The 18,167-nt window shown below is 38.7% G+C and overlaps 2 protein-coding genes across 2 annotated transcripts in view; both read left to right on the top strand.

Moving 5' to 3' along the window:
* The window catches only part of LOC105558300 (neprilysin-11-like), a 7,784-nt gene extending 1,987 nt beyond the window's left edge, over window positions 1-5,797 (top strand). Inside the window, exons 2-18 of the mRNA XM_012005895.1 lie at window positions 36-187; window positions 277-438; window positions 524-607; window positions 840-1,039; window positions 1,364-2,146; window positions 2,253-2,381; window positions 3,165-3,303; window positions 3,385-3,493; window positions 3,602-3,698; window positions 3,788-3,964; window positions 4,043-4,149; window positions 4,219-4,277; window positions 4,441-4,492; window positions 4,633-4,700; window positions 4,851-4,987; window positions 5,122-5,289; window positions 5,527-5,797. Of these exons, the coding sequence (XP_011861285.1) occupies window positions 36-187; window positions 277-438; window positions 524-607; window positions 840-1,039; window positions 1,364-2,146; window positions 2,253-2,381; window positions 3,165-3,303; window positions 3,385-3,493; window positions 3,602-3,698; window positions 3,788-3,964; window positions 4,043-4,149; window positions 4,219-4,277; window positions 4,441-4,492; window positions 4,633-4,700; window positions 4,851-4,987; window positions 5,122-5,289; window positions 5,527-5,706 (2,803 nt within the window). The 3' untranslated portion in view covers window positions 5,707-5,797. The remainder of the gene's footprint in view (window positions 1-35; window positions 188-276; window positions 439-523; window positions 608-839; window positions 1,040-1,363; window positions 2,147-2,252; window positions 2,382-3,164; window positions 3,304-3,384; window positions 3,494-3,601; window positions 3,699-3,787; window positions 3,965-4,042; window positions 4,150-4,218; window positions 4,278-4,440; window positions 4,493-4,632; window positions 4,701-4,850; window positions 4,988-5,121; window positions 5,290-5,526) is intronic.
* A 3,392-nt stretch (window positions 5,798-9,189) lies between these two features.
* Window positions 9,190-15,320, top strand: LOC105558301 (endothelin-converting enzyme 2-like). The gene is made up of 18 exons (XM_012005896.1): window positions 9,190-9,308; window positions 9,560-9,711; window positions 9,800-9,961; window positions 10,045-10,128; window positions 10,379-10,578; window positions 10,896-11,756; window positions 11,863-11,988; window positions 12,704-12,842; window positions 12,919-13,027; window positions 13,137-13,233; window positions 13,323-13,499; window positions 13,579-13,685; window positions 13,755-13,813; window positions 13,979-14,030; window positions 14,157-14,224; window positions 14,374-14,516; window positions 14,655-14,822; window positions 15,059-15,320. The coding sequence occupies exons 1-18, from the start codon at window positions 9,289-9,291 to the stop codon at window positions 15,236-15,238; spliced, it is 2,904 nt and encodes a 967-aa protein (XP_011861286.1). The 5' UTR covers window positions 9,190-9,288; the 3' UTR covers window positions 15,239-15,320.
* Window positions 15,321-18,167: the final 2,847 nt, after the last annotated feature.

The following is an 18,167-nucleotide window of genomic DNA, read 5'->3' as shown; positions in this document are numbered from 1 at the left end:
GTATATTAATGTGTAAACCGATATCCTTTTTATAGCGCCTTTATCGGCACGTTTCTAACGAGATTTGCGATATCAAAAGTCCATGGATTACCCCCGAATTTGGATTGGTTATTCAGTTCAAATAAATTAACCGACAATGAGGCAGGAGGGCGAACCGTATGCGAGTCCGAGGAATGCAAGAAAATGGGTATTTGCATTTCATGAAGCTATCAGTCTCGACTGCTCCAAAAATTCAAATCGTTACTTCGTATCACTTCTTTTTCTCACTTTTCTCAGCTGAACTGATACTAGGAAGCATGAATAGATCCGTAGACCCATGTGACGACTTTTACGAGTACGCGTGTGGAAACTTCCCGGAACAACATCCCATTCCAAACGGATATGCAATATGGAATATGATGTACGGGCTTCGAAATCAGACTTTAATGCAAGTACAAGGTGATCAATTGCATCTGCACGTTGCCGTAAAATTCAAAACTTGAGATTTGCTCGGCATATCTTAATATTATTAAGTTCTTTGCAGAGATTGTGGAGGCTAAACCTGCGGAGGACGATCTCAACACGGTGAAGCTTGCGAAAAAGTGGTACAGAGCTTGCACGGATACTGGTGAGTGTGCCTGTACTAATTAAAGTTCGAATAAAAAATATGCAGATATTGTATATCGCATTGTACAACGTACCCTACAGGACAGCAATAATATTATTCGAATAATCTGTACATCTCTACGGAATGCACTGAGATTATCCTATACTTATAATATCTTATACTTTGCGATATCCTTCAAATATTTTCAAAGTGTACATTTGCTGGTAGAGTAATAATTCGCCGATGCTTACAGATGCGATGGAAAAGCAAGGACTTGACCCACTGGTTTCTACCCTAACGCGTTTAGGCGGCTGGCCGATGATAATGGAGCCGGATAAATGGGACGAGCAGGAGCACAGCTGGCAAAAAGTGGACGATCATTATATGCGCTTGACGGGAAGAAATGCCTTTCATGACGTGCGCATACAGGAAGATAATTCGAATGTTGTAGAGGTACTTATTGTGATACTTTCGGCCAGAATTCAAACTGATTTGCAAAGAATAGAATTAGACTTTGTTAGTAAGTCTAAATTTACCTTCCTCTTTTTTTATTTAAAGAAGAAGTACATCTGCAGTAAGATACGTAATTGACATTTCTATAACTTGGTTCATGTATATACGTGTGTCGCCTTTAGGTTTTAATATTTGTATAATATTATAATTTTTCAATCACACTCTCTGCGCTACTCGTTGCATGTCACACTAATCTAACTCTAAAACATCTGCATCGATTTTCTATCAGTCATCCAAATCTTTTCCCTATAAATCTGTATGTAGATTGACACGCCGCATTTACCGCCGGGTTCAAAGGCACTGCGAGCTTTGTTTGACACCGACAGCGAAGAAGAGAGTGATGAAGAGGACGAAGAAGAAAAGGGAGATAGCAAAAGCGATGAAGACCCGAGCGACGAGGAGGAGCAAAGCAAAGAGGAACCTGGAAGCGATGGCGACGATGATGACGGCAGTGGCGACAACGATATCGCTAATGACGATGATGACGACTATGACGATGACGACTATGACGACTATGACGAAGACGACGACGATGATACGAACAAGATTGAAGGTGCGAAGAAAGTAATGGGCAAGAAGAAAGTCGGCAAGATCGATCGTGGAAGAAATAAAAAATTAAGGCATATTGGACAAAGAAAGAGGCGTACCCAGATTACTAAGAAACACGATAGCCACAAGGCGAAAGAACAAAGAATAAAAAGAAACGCAGCAGCAGAAGTTGACGGTAAACGCGCGCGACGGTTTAATCATCGCGAGAAGTTACACACGCGGAAAGGCAGAAGAAGTCGCGTAGGAAAAGTGCATGGAAAAAGAATGAAGAAAATTTTGGACGACAGGAAAAAGGTACGCAAAACGGCGAAACTTCAAGATAGTGTGGTAGGAACGAATGGAGATAATGAAGAAGAGAAAGCACTGCTACGAATGTACGCTAATTACATTGCAAAAGTGGCTCGTGTCCTAGCTAAAGAAGCAGGTACTGAAATTTCAGAAGATCTTCTCGAAAAAGATATTCAAGATATGATTGCGTTCCAACTGAAAATAATTCAGGTGATTATCATGCTATTGCCATATTTTACAAAATATTACATAAGAAAGAAGACTTTCAACCACGGACTTTCTATATATTGAACGAGCTGAATAATTAACGTTTCAGATTATCCCAGATACGGAATCGACACTGTTACATAAACTTTTCAATGTGGTATTTAATTTGGAAAAATTTACACTGGGAGATTTTCACAACTGGTATAACGAAATGAACCATAAAACAGCTAAAAGCAAGGTAAGTTTTTTCAATCGAATAATTTAGTTCGATTTTAATAACACGTTAGTTTAGCGGTTTTTATGACTACATAAATATGATTAATTCAATGAAGAATGATCTCATCTATGAAAATTTTTTTATATATAAAAATATATTTATAACATATATATAAAAAATATTTTTACGAGACGTTTTCTACTCTTGTATAATCGCTATTCGTGTATACGAGAAAAATTGTTAGGCGCAGGTTAAATAGAAAATAATTATCGCTCAGGAATGACATGATTAAAAACGATATACCCATTTCTCACAGCGTGAAATAAAAGGGACCCTCGATAACGTCCTCATATTAAGAAGGTAAAAATATAAGACAAAAGAAAAGGGTTTCTAAAAATAAATGTGAAGACCTAGACATATGCAAATAAAACTAACTAAATCCTAGCTTTCACCTTTTCTTTACCTATCATATGAGGAAAATTTTAATAATGTCAATAAATATAATAAGAATTTAGGAACAATTGAAAGAATAATTTTTGTATTGTTTGTTTTACAGAAAAACGAAATTTCAAGAAATGAGTAAAATTGTCCATAATATGTAGATATTATAATTTTATAAAAATATGATTACATATAGAATATTATTTAAACAAATTGCAATTTTACTTTGTTTAAGCAAAGCAATGCAGAGGTTATTTTCCAATTCTTTTTTGTACATATCATATACAAATAGGGATTATACAAGAGAAAGAGTATATGTATATGGACGCGTTTTGCATATAAAATTTTTGTCCACGGTTGTAGATTGACTGGGTGAACAAAATAAAGGCATTGTTCGACGAAGCGAACGAGCCCGTGAATAACGATTTAAATGTCATTGTCTCATCAAGTTACTTTGAAGAACTTCTTTCCTTGTTGGACGAGACATCGAATCGAACAATCGGTAAGTTTCCGAAGTGGAACAATTATAATACAAATCATAATAGTTATTGGTGTACACGTGTCCATAAGAAATATGTTTCAGTGAATTATATACACTGGAATTTCATAAGCAAAGTAATAAAGACGACAACGAGTGAAATGAGAACATTGTACAATTCGTGGGGCGGGACTAGCGATAGCGGAAGTTCGAGGTTTGATATATATTTATATAAATAGTATTTTCCTCACACTTTATATTTCATTATTTCCTACTAAAGTATTACTAATTTAACATATAACTTACTTATGTTAAAATGCAGTGAGAGATCTCTTATGTGTATGGAGTCAGCAGAGATAAAGGATATTCTAGCATACGAATTTGTAAGGAAATACTTCACCAAGGATATCATGAACTCAGTAAGTATCATTGTATTTATCTTTCACCAACAATTCTAATTCTGTACTTATTATTTTTCCCCTAAATCGGTTGCTCACTACTATTGTAGGCATCGAGTATGCTGACCAATATACAAAACGAAGTCGAAATCTTAATTAAAAGCTCAGGTTGGTTGGATGACAACGGTAAGGATTATGCTTTAGCCAAAGTGAAGAATTTGGGAAGATTTCTTGGATACCCAGATTGGTATAAAAATACCACGATCATTGAAGAGTATTATAAAGGGGTGAGTTTTCCTAAATTATTCATCTTATCCACTACACATTACATGACGACCGCCTTACATAAAATTATTTCATTAAAGCTCATTATCGGTTCGTCGTATTATGAAAATGCACTTCGATACACCAGATACACTAAATCGAAGAGCCTACGGAAGTTGGGGAAAAATGATACTGAAGACAAAGACCAGTGAGACAGCAATTTATTATTTAGTTTGTTTGCGAGTTAAATTGTCTTTATACGAACTTTATGTTACAGAAAACAGTTAGATCCGATTGAGGTGAATGCCTTTTACATGCCCTGGAGGAATGCTTTAGGTGCAGTATATGTTCTTGCTCGTCTATTGATAAATATCTTAATTGCACGCTATGCATCGTAGTTATTTTTTAACAGATTTGATTGATCAGTCTTTGCATATTAAATATTGTTTTAAAATGAATTTTTTTACAATTATTATCTTAAAAATTCTCCCGTCCACAGCTATCACGGCAGCGGATTTCCAGAGCCCATGGTTCTCTCACGATCGGCCACGGTAAATGAATGGTTCTCATTAAAATTCGATATAAAATAAAAAATGTATACGTCTGTTATAGTTAAATTTATAATTACTTTATATTAAAATCTTAATATAAATATTAAGAGAAGTTTTCTCTAACAATCATTTCTTTGTAGAGCCGTTAATTTTGGTATCATTGGATTCGTCATGGCACACGAGGTTAATCACGGATTTGATGATAGAGGTATATTAGAAAATAACCGCTATGAAACTCTAGGCTTACTTTTTACAATGTTAACAATGATTACTATAATAACATAATATAATATGATTTATTATTTAATGCTTTTTGAGAATGTTTGGCAAAAGAGAGATATAAAGAAATAACTTTCAGGGAGCTTGTACGATAAGAACGGGGAATTCACCTGGACGACATTGTTATTAATGTTAGCCACCACATACGAGGAGAAGCAAAATTGTTTTGTGAACCAGTTTAATAATTATACCATTGATAAAAAAACAAAGATAGAGGTATATGGCTCGTTGTATAGTATCTTGAAATCATCTTTATTTTACTGAAGATTTATTTAGTCATTTTTATTGATTATTGAAGATCTTTATTTTGCCGAAGCCTTACTGATCATTTTTACTGATTGAACTCACAGGATTATGGCGAGCAGACGATAAGCGACAATATCGCGGACACAATGGGACTGCAAGCGATTTATAAAGCTTATCAACGCAAGGAGAAAGAGAGTGAAACACCGGACGCCACGATGCCGGGCATGGAAGATTTTACAAACGATCAACTGTTCTTTTTATCTTTTGCCAACGTGAGTGTAACAGGCATTAAGAGAACTACAATTGAAACTTATGATAATAATTAATGATATTTTTGCGCGCGAGACTCATTTGCGTGTCGCACTTATACATATACTGCACACACCGAAAATGACGGAATTGATAAGATTTGACGTGACAGGAAAGAATTACTTCATTTGACTGTAAATACAAAAGAGCACAATACTTCTAATTGTTTTTCAACTATATTAGAATGAAACTTTTTGCAGTTATGGTGCGAATCAGTCAAACCAGATTATCTAATGACTCTGGCTAGAAGAGATGAACATAGCGTCGGGCGACTGAGAATTATAGGCTCCATATCAAATTCTGATGACTTTGCCAGAGCTTACAGTTGCCCGGTTGGCAGTCCGATGAATCCCGAAAAGAAGTGCAACATCTGGACGTGATTCGAAAGAATCGTGCAAAGGATTTTTCATAGGAGTAGCTCCGAGAAATTATTTATGTACCGATGAATAAAATAATACGCATGCCTATAAACATGTCTCCTGACGATTCTTTTACTTCATGATAATTAATAGTAGATTAATATTGATAGTAAATTTTAAGAGTCAAAGTAAAATCCAATGAATATTAAGAGAAATTTTGAAAACGACTTTGACGTCAGCATTGTCAGATTTGATATAGCGAATCGTATATTCGCAAAGTCAATAACCTTTTCAGATTTTTGAAACTCGGTATGGAGGGATTTTAGCAGGGTTGGGAAATAACTCGTTACTTGTAACGAAGTTACAGTTATATGTATTGCGACGCACTTTTCTTTCTTCTTTAAATTCTTCCGCCCTCCCGTTACACGCGGACGGACGGGTGTTGCCGTCCCGCTCTCGCTATCGCGCGCGGATCTTAGGCGAGGGCGCGCCGACGACGGGGAGTGCGGTCGCCGGGCGCGAGAAGCGCGGGATACGGACGGATCGGGTCGTCGGCAAAAACCGAGGGGAAGGGAATGGTAACGCGCCGGAAAGGAGCAGGGTCTCGGTGGCTCCGCGCGTACCGTGCCGCGGGCCGAAAACTCCACGCGAAAAGCGAAGATTGGGCGCCAGACGCGGTCTTTCACGCGTCACGTCGCGAAACTCGCGAAATCGCACGAACGAGATGGAGCGGCCCTCGTCACGGGCACTCTAACTCGCCTAACGGTAGAGGGGCGGGGCGGTGGTTGCCACTAAAGATTCCAGAGGCTACGGGACGTATGGAATTCTCACGACGGACGAAACACACGGGGGGACGTGCACGAAAAGAAACTCAAATAATTAATAAAAATAACAACGGGTTTAATATAAGGCGGCGTTAACACGCCGGTTGAGTGGCCGCTATAACGGGCGGCGTCGTTGGCGACAATAATTCAAGCCCCGAGATCGGGGGAAACGACACGCCGCGATACTCTCTGCGACGCGGAACAATCCGGCGCGAACTCAACGGCAGAAATTGGCTGTACGCGATAAACCCTATTCAGACGACACGGACGCACTTGACAATAATTTCTCGCGCGAACGGTACGAGTACCGTCGCTCGCACAAATATTTCCGAATTACGATCACCTGAATTACGCAAACTTTCCCGAGCCACACTCGGCCGGGGCGCTTTGCCCGCGAGACTGGGTACACGGGCCGACGGGTCGGCCCGTCGTACAACGACGTGCAGAACGCAAATTCCGCCGGGTAGTCCCCGACGGCTAAATACGGCGAGCCTTTCGCTCGCTCCCGGCCGCGCCGGCCGCGCTGGTCAGCAGGGGATCCCGCTCCGGACGCGCCGTCCTCGCGAAATCCGCCACCGACAACGGCGGAAGCGGCCCGGGGTATCGCAAACTCTCGCACCGCCGTTCACACTCTCGCGGTCGTCGCGACTCCTTCACGCCACGCATGCACGCGACACTCCCGCGGCGTGCGTACCCCGCGTGATCTCGCGCAACGCAACCCTCGCGCCGCGAATCTCCAGATCGGCTATGAAAACGGAAATGCACGCGGTCGCGAGACTCGACGCAAACACACACACGCAATCACTCACACGCGAGACCTGTGCCCTGCAGGCTCCGGGGAACCGCGGTTGCTTGTCGCCGCGCCCGGGACTCCAACCAAACTCTAAAGCCAACGGGCCGTAGCCCGGGCGACACCAAACGCAAAATTCTCCCGGCGGCGACAGAACAACCCGGGCCCGGACGCTATCGCACGGGGCGAAACAGACGGAGGAGGATCTCACCGGCACCTCGGCTCTCCCGGGATCGGCAGGCGGCAACGGCTCGTCCTGGGCTTCCGCGGGAACTCGCCCTTCGTGGCGGGAAAACGGCGGCAGCGGTAAACCGGGGTCCTTCCTCTTACACTACTCGCAACAGGCTGCTCCGAATTTTCCGCGATCGCGGATCGATAGTTCGGGGGCCCCCCCCGCGCGGCTGCTCGCGCGAGGCGCGTGCCCCGCGGCCAATCGCGCGACGGCACGCGACAACGCCGGCAGCGATATCTTCACGATCGGGCGCAGGTGCCCGCGGGATCGCCAAATTTTCTCGCGTTCCCTCGATAGGGCGGTCGCAGCGGCTCCCCCGCTGACGCCCCTCAGGTATCGTGTCACGGGCCCTGGGCTCCTTCCTCCCGGCTCGCTGCTCCGCTCGCTCCGTTCCCGCTCCGCACGCCTCTCCACCGTGCTCGCCGCGGAATTCGTCCGTTAGCCGGGCCTCTCGTCTTTCCTCCGCCCCCGCGTCCATCCGCACTCATACGCTCGCATTCATAGGACAAAAAAAAACAAAATAATCAGCAATCGCGTCGATTTTACCGAATAACGGTCGCCTTTCTGGAGACTGCGGCACGGTTTTCCCTAATCTTGGCCTGTTGCCTTGAGGGAGGAACCCGGTGGACGCGCTCGCGGGACGGCAACGTCACAGTATAGGTACTTATTTTTGGTAACACTAACTTAACTTCATCACTTTCTCTCCATCCGTAACTGTGACTTAACTCAGTTACATATTTTCGATAACCAGTAACTAATTTAATAGTTACATTAATAGTTACTTTATACAGGGTGGACCATTTTAACCTTTAATGGATATAACTCGACCGGTAAGCGAAATAATAAAAAAATACTTTATTATAGCGTTTTGGAAAGCTCTCGAGGTAGCTACAAGAATATGTAATAAAAAATAGGGGATGCCATTTAAAAAAATTGGCGTGACCTTTATGTGACCTTCAAATAATTCTACAAGGTCAAACCAATGGTACCATCTTATGGCCCCCTTCAAACCAAACAACTTTTGTCTGAAACGTTTATGTCTGCCGTTCTCGGATTTCGAGATATTTGGCTGATACGGGTGGTCTGGGACACTCTGTATATATAAAGTATGTTAACTGTTTTAGATAAGAATACGTGTTTAAATTGATAAATTATAAAAACGCAAAAGTCTTATCTTTTTATTTGCATCATTTCTTTTGTCTCGCAAAGGCGGTATGTCTTCGTTAAAAATCGCTCAAAGAACAACGCGTCAAATAAATAGTTAAAATAATTTATCAAAAACAGACGATTACTTGCTCATGATATCACGAATTCACTGTTGCTTTTATTAGTTGTCTGTCGTTTTCATTTATCGTTCACATTTTGAAAAAGAATTTCCCCGACATATTCTTAAAAGTCGGATATTGTCATCCAGAATTCTTTAATTTAGATAGATGTTCGCGAGAAAAGGAAAACGTGACAAAATTTTCAATTACTATTGAAAGAAAAATCAAGAAGAAAGCTTAAAAGAAAAAGAGCGTTTAAGAGCGATCGCATAATTTATTTAAAATTTAAAATCAACAGGACGAGAAAGATGTATCTCTGGCCTTCGACTTATCAATTCGATATGTTTGCACATTCTAGAGCGCTTTCCGCCCAAGTAGTAACATATAAAAGAGTAAGCAGCCAACAAATGATTTCATATTGTAATAGAGAACGTTAGGAAACATTTAGTGTATCATCATTGAAATTTAGACCGGCTGACGATTATTCCCGACATGAGGCGACTCATTCTTTTGTACGTAAGTTAAATAATAATCGTTCTTGACAATGCATGATTAGATGTTTTTTTAATTCCTTTTTACACGCATAAATATAAATATCTTAAGGCGTACTGTAGAATGTAATAATATACATTAATCGTGATATTGCATATATTGCAACAATTACATTATAACAAATGTTATATGTTACATATGTATTATATTATGCTATAAATCGTGATTTCTATATACATATTAATGTGTACATCAATATTCTTTTTTACAGCGCCTTTATTTGCGCGTTTATAACGAGAGTTGCGGTATCAAAAGTACATGGGTTTCCCTCGTATTACGATTGGTTATTCAGTTCAAATAAATTAAACAATAATGAGGAAAGAGAGCGAACCGTATGCGAATCCGAAGAATGCAAGAAAATGGGTATTTGCATTTCATGAAACCACTAGACTCGACTGCTCCAAAAATTTCAATCGTCATTTGCTATCACTCATTTTATCACTTTTCTCAGGTAAACTGATATTAGAAAACATGAATAGCTCCGTAGATCCATGTAACGACTTTTACGAGTACGCGTGCGGAAAGTGGTCGAAACATAATCCTATTCCAGTAGGATCATCAAGATGGAATATGCAATACCAGCTTCAGTATCTGACCTATAAACAACTACAAGGTGACCAATCATCTGCACGTTGCAATGAAATTCAAAGTTTGTGATTTGCTTAACATTTCTTGATATTATTAAGTTTTTCGCAGAGATTGTGAAGGCTAAACCTGCGGAGGACGATCTCAATACGGTGAAGCTTGCGAGAAAGTGGTACGAAGCTTGCACGGATACTGGTGAGTGTGCCTGTACTAATAAATGTTCGAATAAAAAAAATATGTAGATTTCGTATCGCATTGTACAACGCACCGTACAGTACAGTAATGGCATTATTCGAATAATCCGTACTTCTATAGACTGTACTAACAATAAGATTATCCTAACATACTGGAAACATTCCTGTAATATTTTATACTTTGCGAAATTTTTCAAATACTCTCACAATCTACATTTGCCGGTAGAGTAATAATTCGCCGACGCTTACAGATGCTATGGAAAAGCAAGGACTTGACCCACTGGTTTCTACCCTAACGCGTTTTGGCGGCTGGCCGATGACAATGGAGCCGGATAAATGGGACGAGCAGGAGCACAGCTGGCAAAAAGTGGATGATCATTACATGCGCTTGACGGGAAGAAATGCCTTTCATGACGTGCGCATACAGGAAGATGATTCGAAAGTTGTAGAGGTACTTATTGTGATACTTTCAGCTAGATTTCAATCTAATTTATAAAGAGTGCAATTAGACTTGTTAAATCTAAATTTACGTTACGCTTTTCTTATTTGGAGAAGTACATCTACAGTGAGATACGTAATTGACATTTCTATAACTTTGTTCATGTATTTACGTGTGTCGCCTTCACGTTTTAACATTTGTATAATATTATAATTTTTCAATCACACTCTCTGCGCTACTCGTTGCATGTCGCACTAATCTAAATCTAAAACATCCGCATCGATTTTCTGTCAGTCATCCAAATCTTTTCCCTGTAAACCTGTACGTAGATTGATACGCCGCATTTACCGCCGGGTTCAAAGGCACTGCGCGATGTGATTGAAACCGACAGCGAAGAAGAGAGTGAAGAAGAGGACGAAGAAGAAAAGGGAGATAGCAAAAGCGATGAAGACCCGTGCGACTGCGACGAGGAGGAGCAAAGCGAAGAGGAACCTGGAAGCGAAGGCGAGGATAAATCGAAAGTCGATGATGATGACGATGACGACGACGATGATGATGGCAGTGGCGATTGTGATGACGGTGATGATGAAGGTAGTGGCGATTGTGACGATGACGACGATGATGGCAGTGGCAATTGTGATGACGATGATGACGACGACGACGACGACGACGACGACGATGATATGGACATGGTTGAAGATGTGAAGAAAGTAATGGGCAAGAAGAAGATCGGCAAAATCGGTCGTGGAAGAAGTAAAAAATTACGGCACATTGAACAAAGAAAGGGGCGTACTCAGATTACTAAGAAACATGATAGCCACAAGGCGAAGAAACAAAGAATAAAAAGAAACGCAGTAGCAGAAGTTGACGGTAAACGCGCGCAACGGTTTAATCATCGCGAGAAGCTACGCACCCGGAAAGGCACAAGAAGTCACGTAGGAAAAGTGCATAGCAAAAGAACGAAGAACATTTTGAGCATTGGGGAAATGGTACACACGGCGAGACCGCGAGGTAGTGTGGAAGAAACGACTGGAGAGAATGGGAAGGACGCAGTTTTGGTACAAATGTACGCTGATCACATATCGAAAGTGGCTCGTGTCATAGCTGACGAGACAGGTACTGTAATTTCACAAGAAAGTCTCGACAAAGATATCGAAGATATGATCGTGTTCCAATTGAGATTGATACAGGTGAATATCATGCTATTGCCATATATTGCAAAAGTATAAGACAAGAGACTTTTAACCGCGGACCTTCTATATGTATATTGAACAATTTGAATAATTAACGTTTCAGATTATCCCATCGGGCTCGACGATGTATCATAAGCTGTACAATAAGTTATTCGATTTGGAAGAATTTACACTTGGAGGTTTTCAACACTGGTATAACAAAAAGAACCCTAAAACAGCTCAAGGCAAGGTAAGTTTTTCAATCGATTAATTTAGTTCAATTTTAATAACACGTTAGCTCTTCGGTTTTCATGACTGGATAAATATGATTAACGCAATAAAGAATGACGTGACCTGTCTGGAAAAATGTTTTATACCTACCTGAAAATATATATAATATAATATATATTTTTTCGAGATTTTCTCTTCTCTTGTATAATCACTTTACGTATATACAGAGTTGTTAGGCGCAGGTTAATTAGAAAATAATTGTCGCTCAGGAATGACGTGATACAAAACGATATACCTATTTCTCACAACGTGAAATAATTGGGGCCCTCGATAACGTCCTCATATTAAGAAGGTATAGAAATATAAGACAAAAGGAAAGGGTTCCTAAAAACGAATAAAGACCTATACATATGCAAATAAAACTCACTAAACCCTAGCCTTCAAGTTTTCTGACCTATCATATGAGGGAAATGTTAATAATTTCGACAAATCTAATAGTAAGGAGAATTTACGAACATATAGGTGACAGAAAAATTAAAAGTGTAATTATATTTAAAAGAATTATTTCCGCATTGTCGTTTTTTTTGCAGAAAAATGAAATTTGTGGAAATGAGAAAAACTTCTAATTACTTTTCAATTATTCTTCTTATTAGTCTTTTATACAGAATAACAATTATACGAGAGAAAAATAATATATAGATATATTTTATATAAAAATTATCTCCTGATTATAGATTGACTGGGTGAACAAAATAAAGGCATTGTTTGACGAGGCGAACGAGCCTGTGGATAATGATTTAAATGTCGTCATCACGTCAAGTTACTTTGTAAATCTTATCTCTTTGTTAGATGTGACACCGAATCGAACGATCGGTAAGTTTTAGAAGTGCAATCATAGTACGAAATGTAATAGTCGTTAGTACACGTGTTCATAAAAAATACGTTTCAGTGAATTATATACACTGGAATTTCATAAGCAAAGTGATGAAGACTAGCACAAGTACAATGAGAGAGTTGTCCAAGTTTTGGGAGATAATTCGCACGGGCACAATGTTGAGGTTTGATATATTCATATACATAACTAGTACTTCCTTATATTTTATAATTCATCATTTACTGCCAAGGTATTTCTAATTTAAAATCCAATTCACTTATGTTAAAATGCAGTCAGCGACCTTTCATATGTATGGAGTCAGCAGAGATAAAAGATATTCTGGCGTACGAATTTGTAAGGAAATATTTCACCGATGATATCGTGAAAACAGTAAGTTTCATTTTATTTGTCTTTTACCTACAATCCGAATTCTGGGCTTATAAACTTTTGCCTAATTCGATTACTCACTACTATTGTAGGGATCGAAAATGATCTGTGATATACAAAAGGAAGTCGAGATCTTGGTTAGAAACTCAGATTGGTTGGATAATAACGCTAGGGACTTTGCTTTAGCCAAAGTGAAGAATTTGAAAAGATTTCTTGGGTATCCCGATTGGTATAAAAACACCACGATCATTGAAGAGTATTATAAAGGGGTGAGTTTTTCCTAAATTGTTCATCTTATCTACCACACATTACATGACGTCCGTCTTACGTAAAATTATTCCACTAAAGCTCATTATCGGCTCGTCGTACTATGAAAATGTACTTCGATACAACAGATACACCAAATGGAAGAGCCTACGGAAGTTGGCGAAAGAAGATACTTTAGACAAAGACCAGTGAGACAACAATTTATTATTTCGATTTATTTGCGAGTTAAATAATCTTTATACAAATTTATGTTACAGAAAACATTTAGATCCGATTGCGGTGAATGCCTTTTACATGCCCTGGAGGAATGTTTTAGGTTCAGTATATGTTCTTGCTTGTCTATTGATAAGTATCTTAATTGCACGCTATGCATCGTAGTTATTATTTATCAGATTTGATTGATCTGTCTTTTGCATATTAAATATTGTTTTAAAATGAATTTTTTAAATAATTATTATCTAAAAAATTCTCCCGTCCACAGCTATCACGGCAGCGGCTTTCCGGAGCCCACGGTTCTATTACGATCGGCCACGGTAAATGAATGGTCCTCATTAAAATTCAATATAAAATAAAAAATATGTACAATTTATAATTACTTTATATTAAAATCTTTATATAAATATTAAGAGAAGTTTTCTCTAATAATAATTTCTTTATAGAGCCGTTAATTTTGGTATTATTGGATTCGTCATGGCACACGAGGTTAATCACGAATTTGATGATTCAGGTACACAAGAAAATAACTGCTACGAAACTATGCTTACTTTTTATAATGTTAACAATTATTGCTACAATAGCATAATATAATGTGATTTATTATTTAATTGCCGTTTGAGAATGTTGAGCAAAGAAGAAATGGAAAGAATTATCTTTTAGGACGCGTGTACGATAAGGACGGTGATTTCTCCTGGATGAAATGGTTATTGAAAATAGCCGCCATATATGACATAAAGCAAAAGTGTTTTGTGAACCAGTTTAATAATTACCCCATTGATACAGAAACAAATATGAAGATAAAGGTATATTGCTCGTTGTGTCTTGGACTTATTTTTATTTTACTAAAGCTTTATTTGGTCACTTTTATTTATTGATTATTGCTCGAGTTATCTTTATTTTACCGTAGCCTTACTGGTCACTTGTACTTACTAAACTTACAGGATTATGGCAAGCAGACAATAAGCAACAATATCGCGGACACAATGGGATTGCAAGCGATCTACAAGGCTTATCAACGCACGGAGAAAGAGAGTAAAACACCGGACGCCACGATGCCGGGCATGGAAGATTTTACAAACGATCAACTGTTCTTTTTATCCTTTGCCAACGTGCGTGTTATAGGCATTAAGAAAACTATAATTCAAACTTATGATAATAATTAATGATATTTTTGCGCGCGAGACTCATTTGAGTGTCGCACTTATATATATATTTCACACACCGAAAATTGCGGACAAATGTGATTTGTCTTGACAGGAAAGAATTAGTTCATTTGACTGTAAATACAAAAGAGCACAATACTTCTAATTGTTTTTCAACTATATTAGAATGAAACTTTTTGCAGTTATGGTGCGAATCGTTCCAACCAGGTTATCTCATGACTCTGGCTAGAAATGATGAACATAGCATCGGGCGACTAAGAATAATAGGCTCCGTATCAAATTCGGATGACTTTGCCAGAGCTTACAGTTGCCCGGTTGGCAGTCCGATGAATCCCGAAAAGAAGTGCAATATCTGGAAGTGATATTTGCAGAGTATTTCGTAGAATGATAACTCGCAAAAATTATTTTTGTACTGGTGAATAAAATAACACGCATGCCTATAAACATCTCTTCTAGCGATTCTTTAAATCCATAAAAAAGACGCACGATCGCACAATACTTGATACAAAGTTGAACTCTGAAGCTTGATTCTTGAATCATTCGCTAAAGAAACGTATGCGAAAATTCTGCTCTTAGATAGAAGGTAAAAGTTGATTTGGTAAAAGTTATACAAATTGTCAATCACCTTGCAACTTTTCTATAAAAGCAGCTTTCTCGCATACGAATCTTTTGCAAAGGATTCAAGAATCGAACCCCTGTCTTTTGGCAGCTAAAATGTCTTTCAATCAGGAGGAAACCCCTGGTGGGTTCGCAACCAATGGCGCAACGGAAAGCGATGAAATTACAAAACCAGGAAATAAACCTCACAAATATTAATCCGAGTACAAAAATTTTTTGTTACTCTTAGATGTAATTTACAAACGCACGTTTTGTACCAGTTGCATAATAATGTCACTGTAGAACAAGAAAATTAATTGTAATTTATGATAATATATATACATATATATATATGTATATGGGGCGTTCTCTGTCAAAAAGGCCACCCCCTCTGCCCACTTCAATTTTTGAGATATAATGCTCTAAAAGGGCTTAAAATTTTCGTTGAAGTGTTTATTTTTCGATGCCGTATGGCGTTTTTGAAAATTCAAAATGGCGGACCTAGAATCGCGACTATAATGGAAAAAGCCATTAAAAGCACGATAATATTAGACAATAAATTTTTAATTTTGTCGATTACATGAGTATGAATAGTCATTTTCTATGTATTTTTGTTTGCTGAACACGAATCCGTTATCCAAATTTGGCTAGCACGTCACGATTTTGAGAAAAATGCCGAAAATGCCAGAAACACACGACAATTTTGAGAGTATTTATGCATAACACCGGCAAAAAATTTTTTCCTCTAAATTTCGCTAATACTATGCTGAACTATGAATGTTTAGCTTTAAAATGAGTTTTGTTTCATTTCGGTACGATTTTTCATTTTCGAGATATAGCTAAAATGAGAAACACTGGTTGCGCGCATGCAACGCAACCGTGAAACGGAACAATGATACTGATGCTCTGTATCATTAACTCTGTTGAATGGTTGTGGTCTTGATAACGAATAAAAACGAGTTAACACAAATACGAATTTATTGCGAGATAGATACGGCATACACGTGTGCTCTTCACGACGGCTCAAGCACGAGTGAGCATGCTTTGGGCGGAAGGATATCGACGACCGACGTTTGCTATCCGCGCATGATCGATAGGACGATCTAGAATGATCTGGATTATTCGGGAACAGTCGATAGTCGACGTCACATCCGTAAATTCAAGACAAGGGCATTCCTTGTTTTCGCTTCTCTCTCTCTTTTCTTTGTCGCACATGTCTATCGTATCATACTGGCTACATTCTACCTTGAAGCACGAATAAACGTATTTATTCAACAAACTCCATATCCGAATTTATCTGTAGTATTACTTTGATAGCGACCTGTAAGCTAAATTTTTGTTTCTACCACAATTCTCTGTATAGAACTTCAGGCCAGAGCGATCACTTGATCTTGGGAAGAAATTCATTTCTGAATAAAGTTGAATATTAGACCATTAAAATAAACTCATACCGAAACGAAACACAAGGCATTTTAAAGTTAAAAGTTGGTACTTTCGCGTGGCATTAATGAAATTGGGGAAAAAATTTGCTGCCGTGCTACGTCACGAAAACCATAAAAAATGCTGTTTTTATCAATTTGAGGCCATTTTTCTAAAAATCGTGATGCTAGCCTTTGGACAACAGATTCGTGTTCAGCAGGCAAAAATACATGGAAAATTACTATTCACACTCATGTAATTGACAAAATTAAAAATTTGTTGCCTAATATTATCTTGCTTTTAATGGCTTTTTCATTCTAGTCGCGATTCTGGGTCCGCCATTTTGAATTTTCGATAACGCCATACGGCATCGAAAAATAGACACTTCAACGAAAATTTTAAGCCCTTTTAGAGCATTATATCTCAAAAATTGAAGTGGGCAGGGGGGGTGGCCTTTTTGACAGAGAACGCCCCATATACAGGGTGTCAGATTCGATATGGACGACCCCAAAGATTATAGTAGATTGGGTTAAACTGAGAAGAAAAGTTATATAAAATTTTACGAAATCGTAATTATTATCGCCTAATTCAGAAAAACGTCTGAGCCAATAAGTGCACGGAGGAGCGGAAGGCCGGACTCGGCAGCATGCAAAATGGTGTGTTTGTTGACATCTCTAGCGAACGCATTCGCCCGCTCACCGCTCCCCGCTCCCCGCTCGCCACCGTCTCTCATCGATCGATGCGTGACTCCACCTCTCGCTATCGATTTTTGAGAGATGTCAACAAACACACCATTTTGCATGCTGCCGAGTCCGGCCTTATTGGCTCAGACGTTTTTCTGAATTAGGCGATAATAATTACGATTTTGTAAAATTTTATATAACTTTTCTTCTCAGTTTAACCCAATTTACTATAATCTTTGGGGTCGTCCATATCGAATCTGACACCCTGTATATATTCGTTCTTGCATATACTTTTTATTCATTTTTCGTATTATTTTCCCAAAGCATTTGTTTTAAATAATGCAACTTGTATCAAGCACGCAATCGTCTGTTTAGTTAGGGTGACCTGGATTTTCCCATATAGCACAGAAAGCTTTCAGAGATATTTCAAAATTATCCAAAATAACGTATATCAGAATATAAATAAAATTTATAATATAAAACCACCAAGCTCGTTTTTATTATTTCTTGTCTAATATAAATCTCTTAAAGAAAATCATCACGAAAGAGAGCTTTTCGTAAATTTAATGATTTATATTTATGAAGTAATAAG

The sequence above is a fragment of the Vollenhovia emeryi genome, unplaced genomic scaffold (assembly GCF_000949405.1).
Source record: "Vollenhovia emeryi isolate VEMERY1.0 unplaced genomic scaffold, V.emery_V1.0 DF939356.1, whole genome shotgun sequence".
Taxonomy (NCBI): Eukaryota; Metazoa; Arthropoda; class Insecta; order Hymenoptera; family Formicidae; genus Vollenhovia; species Vollenhovia emeryi.
Note: the sequence above shows the minus strand (reverse complement) of the source record. Positions and strands in the feature narration are given on the sequence as shown.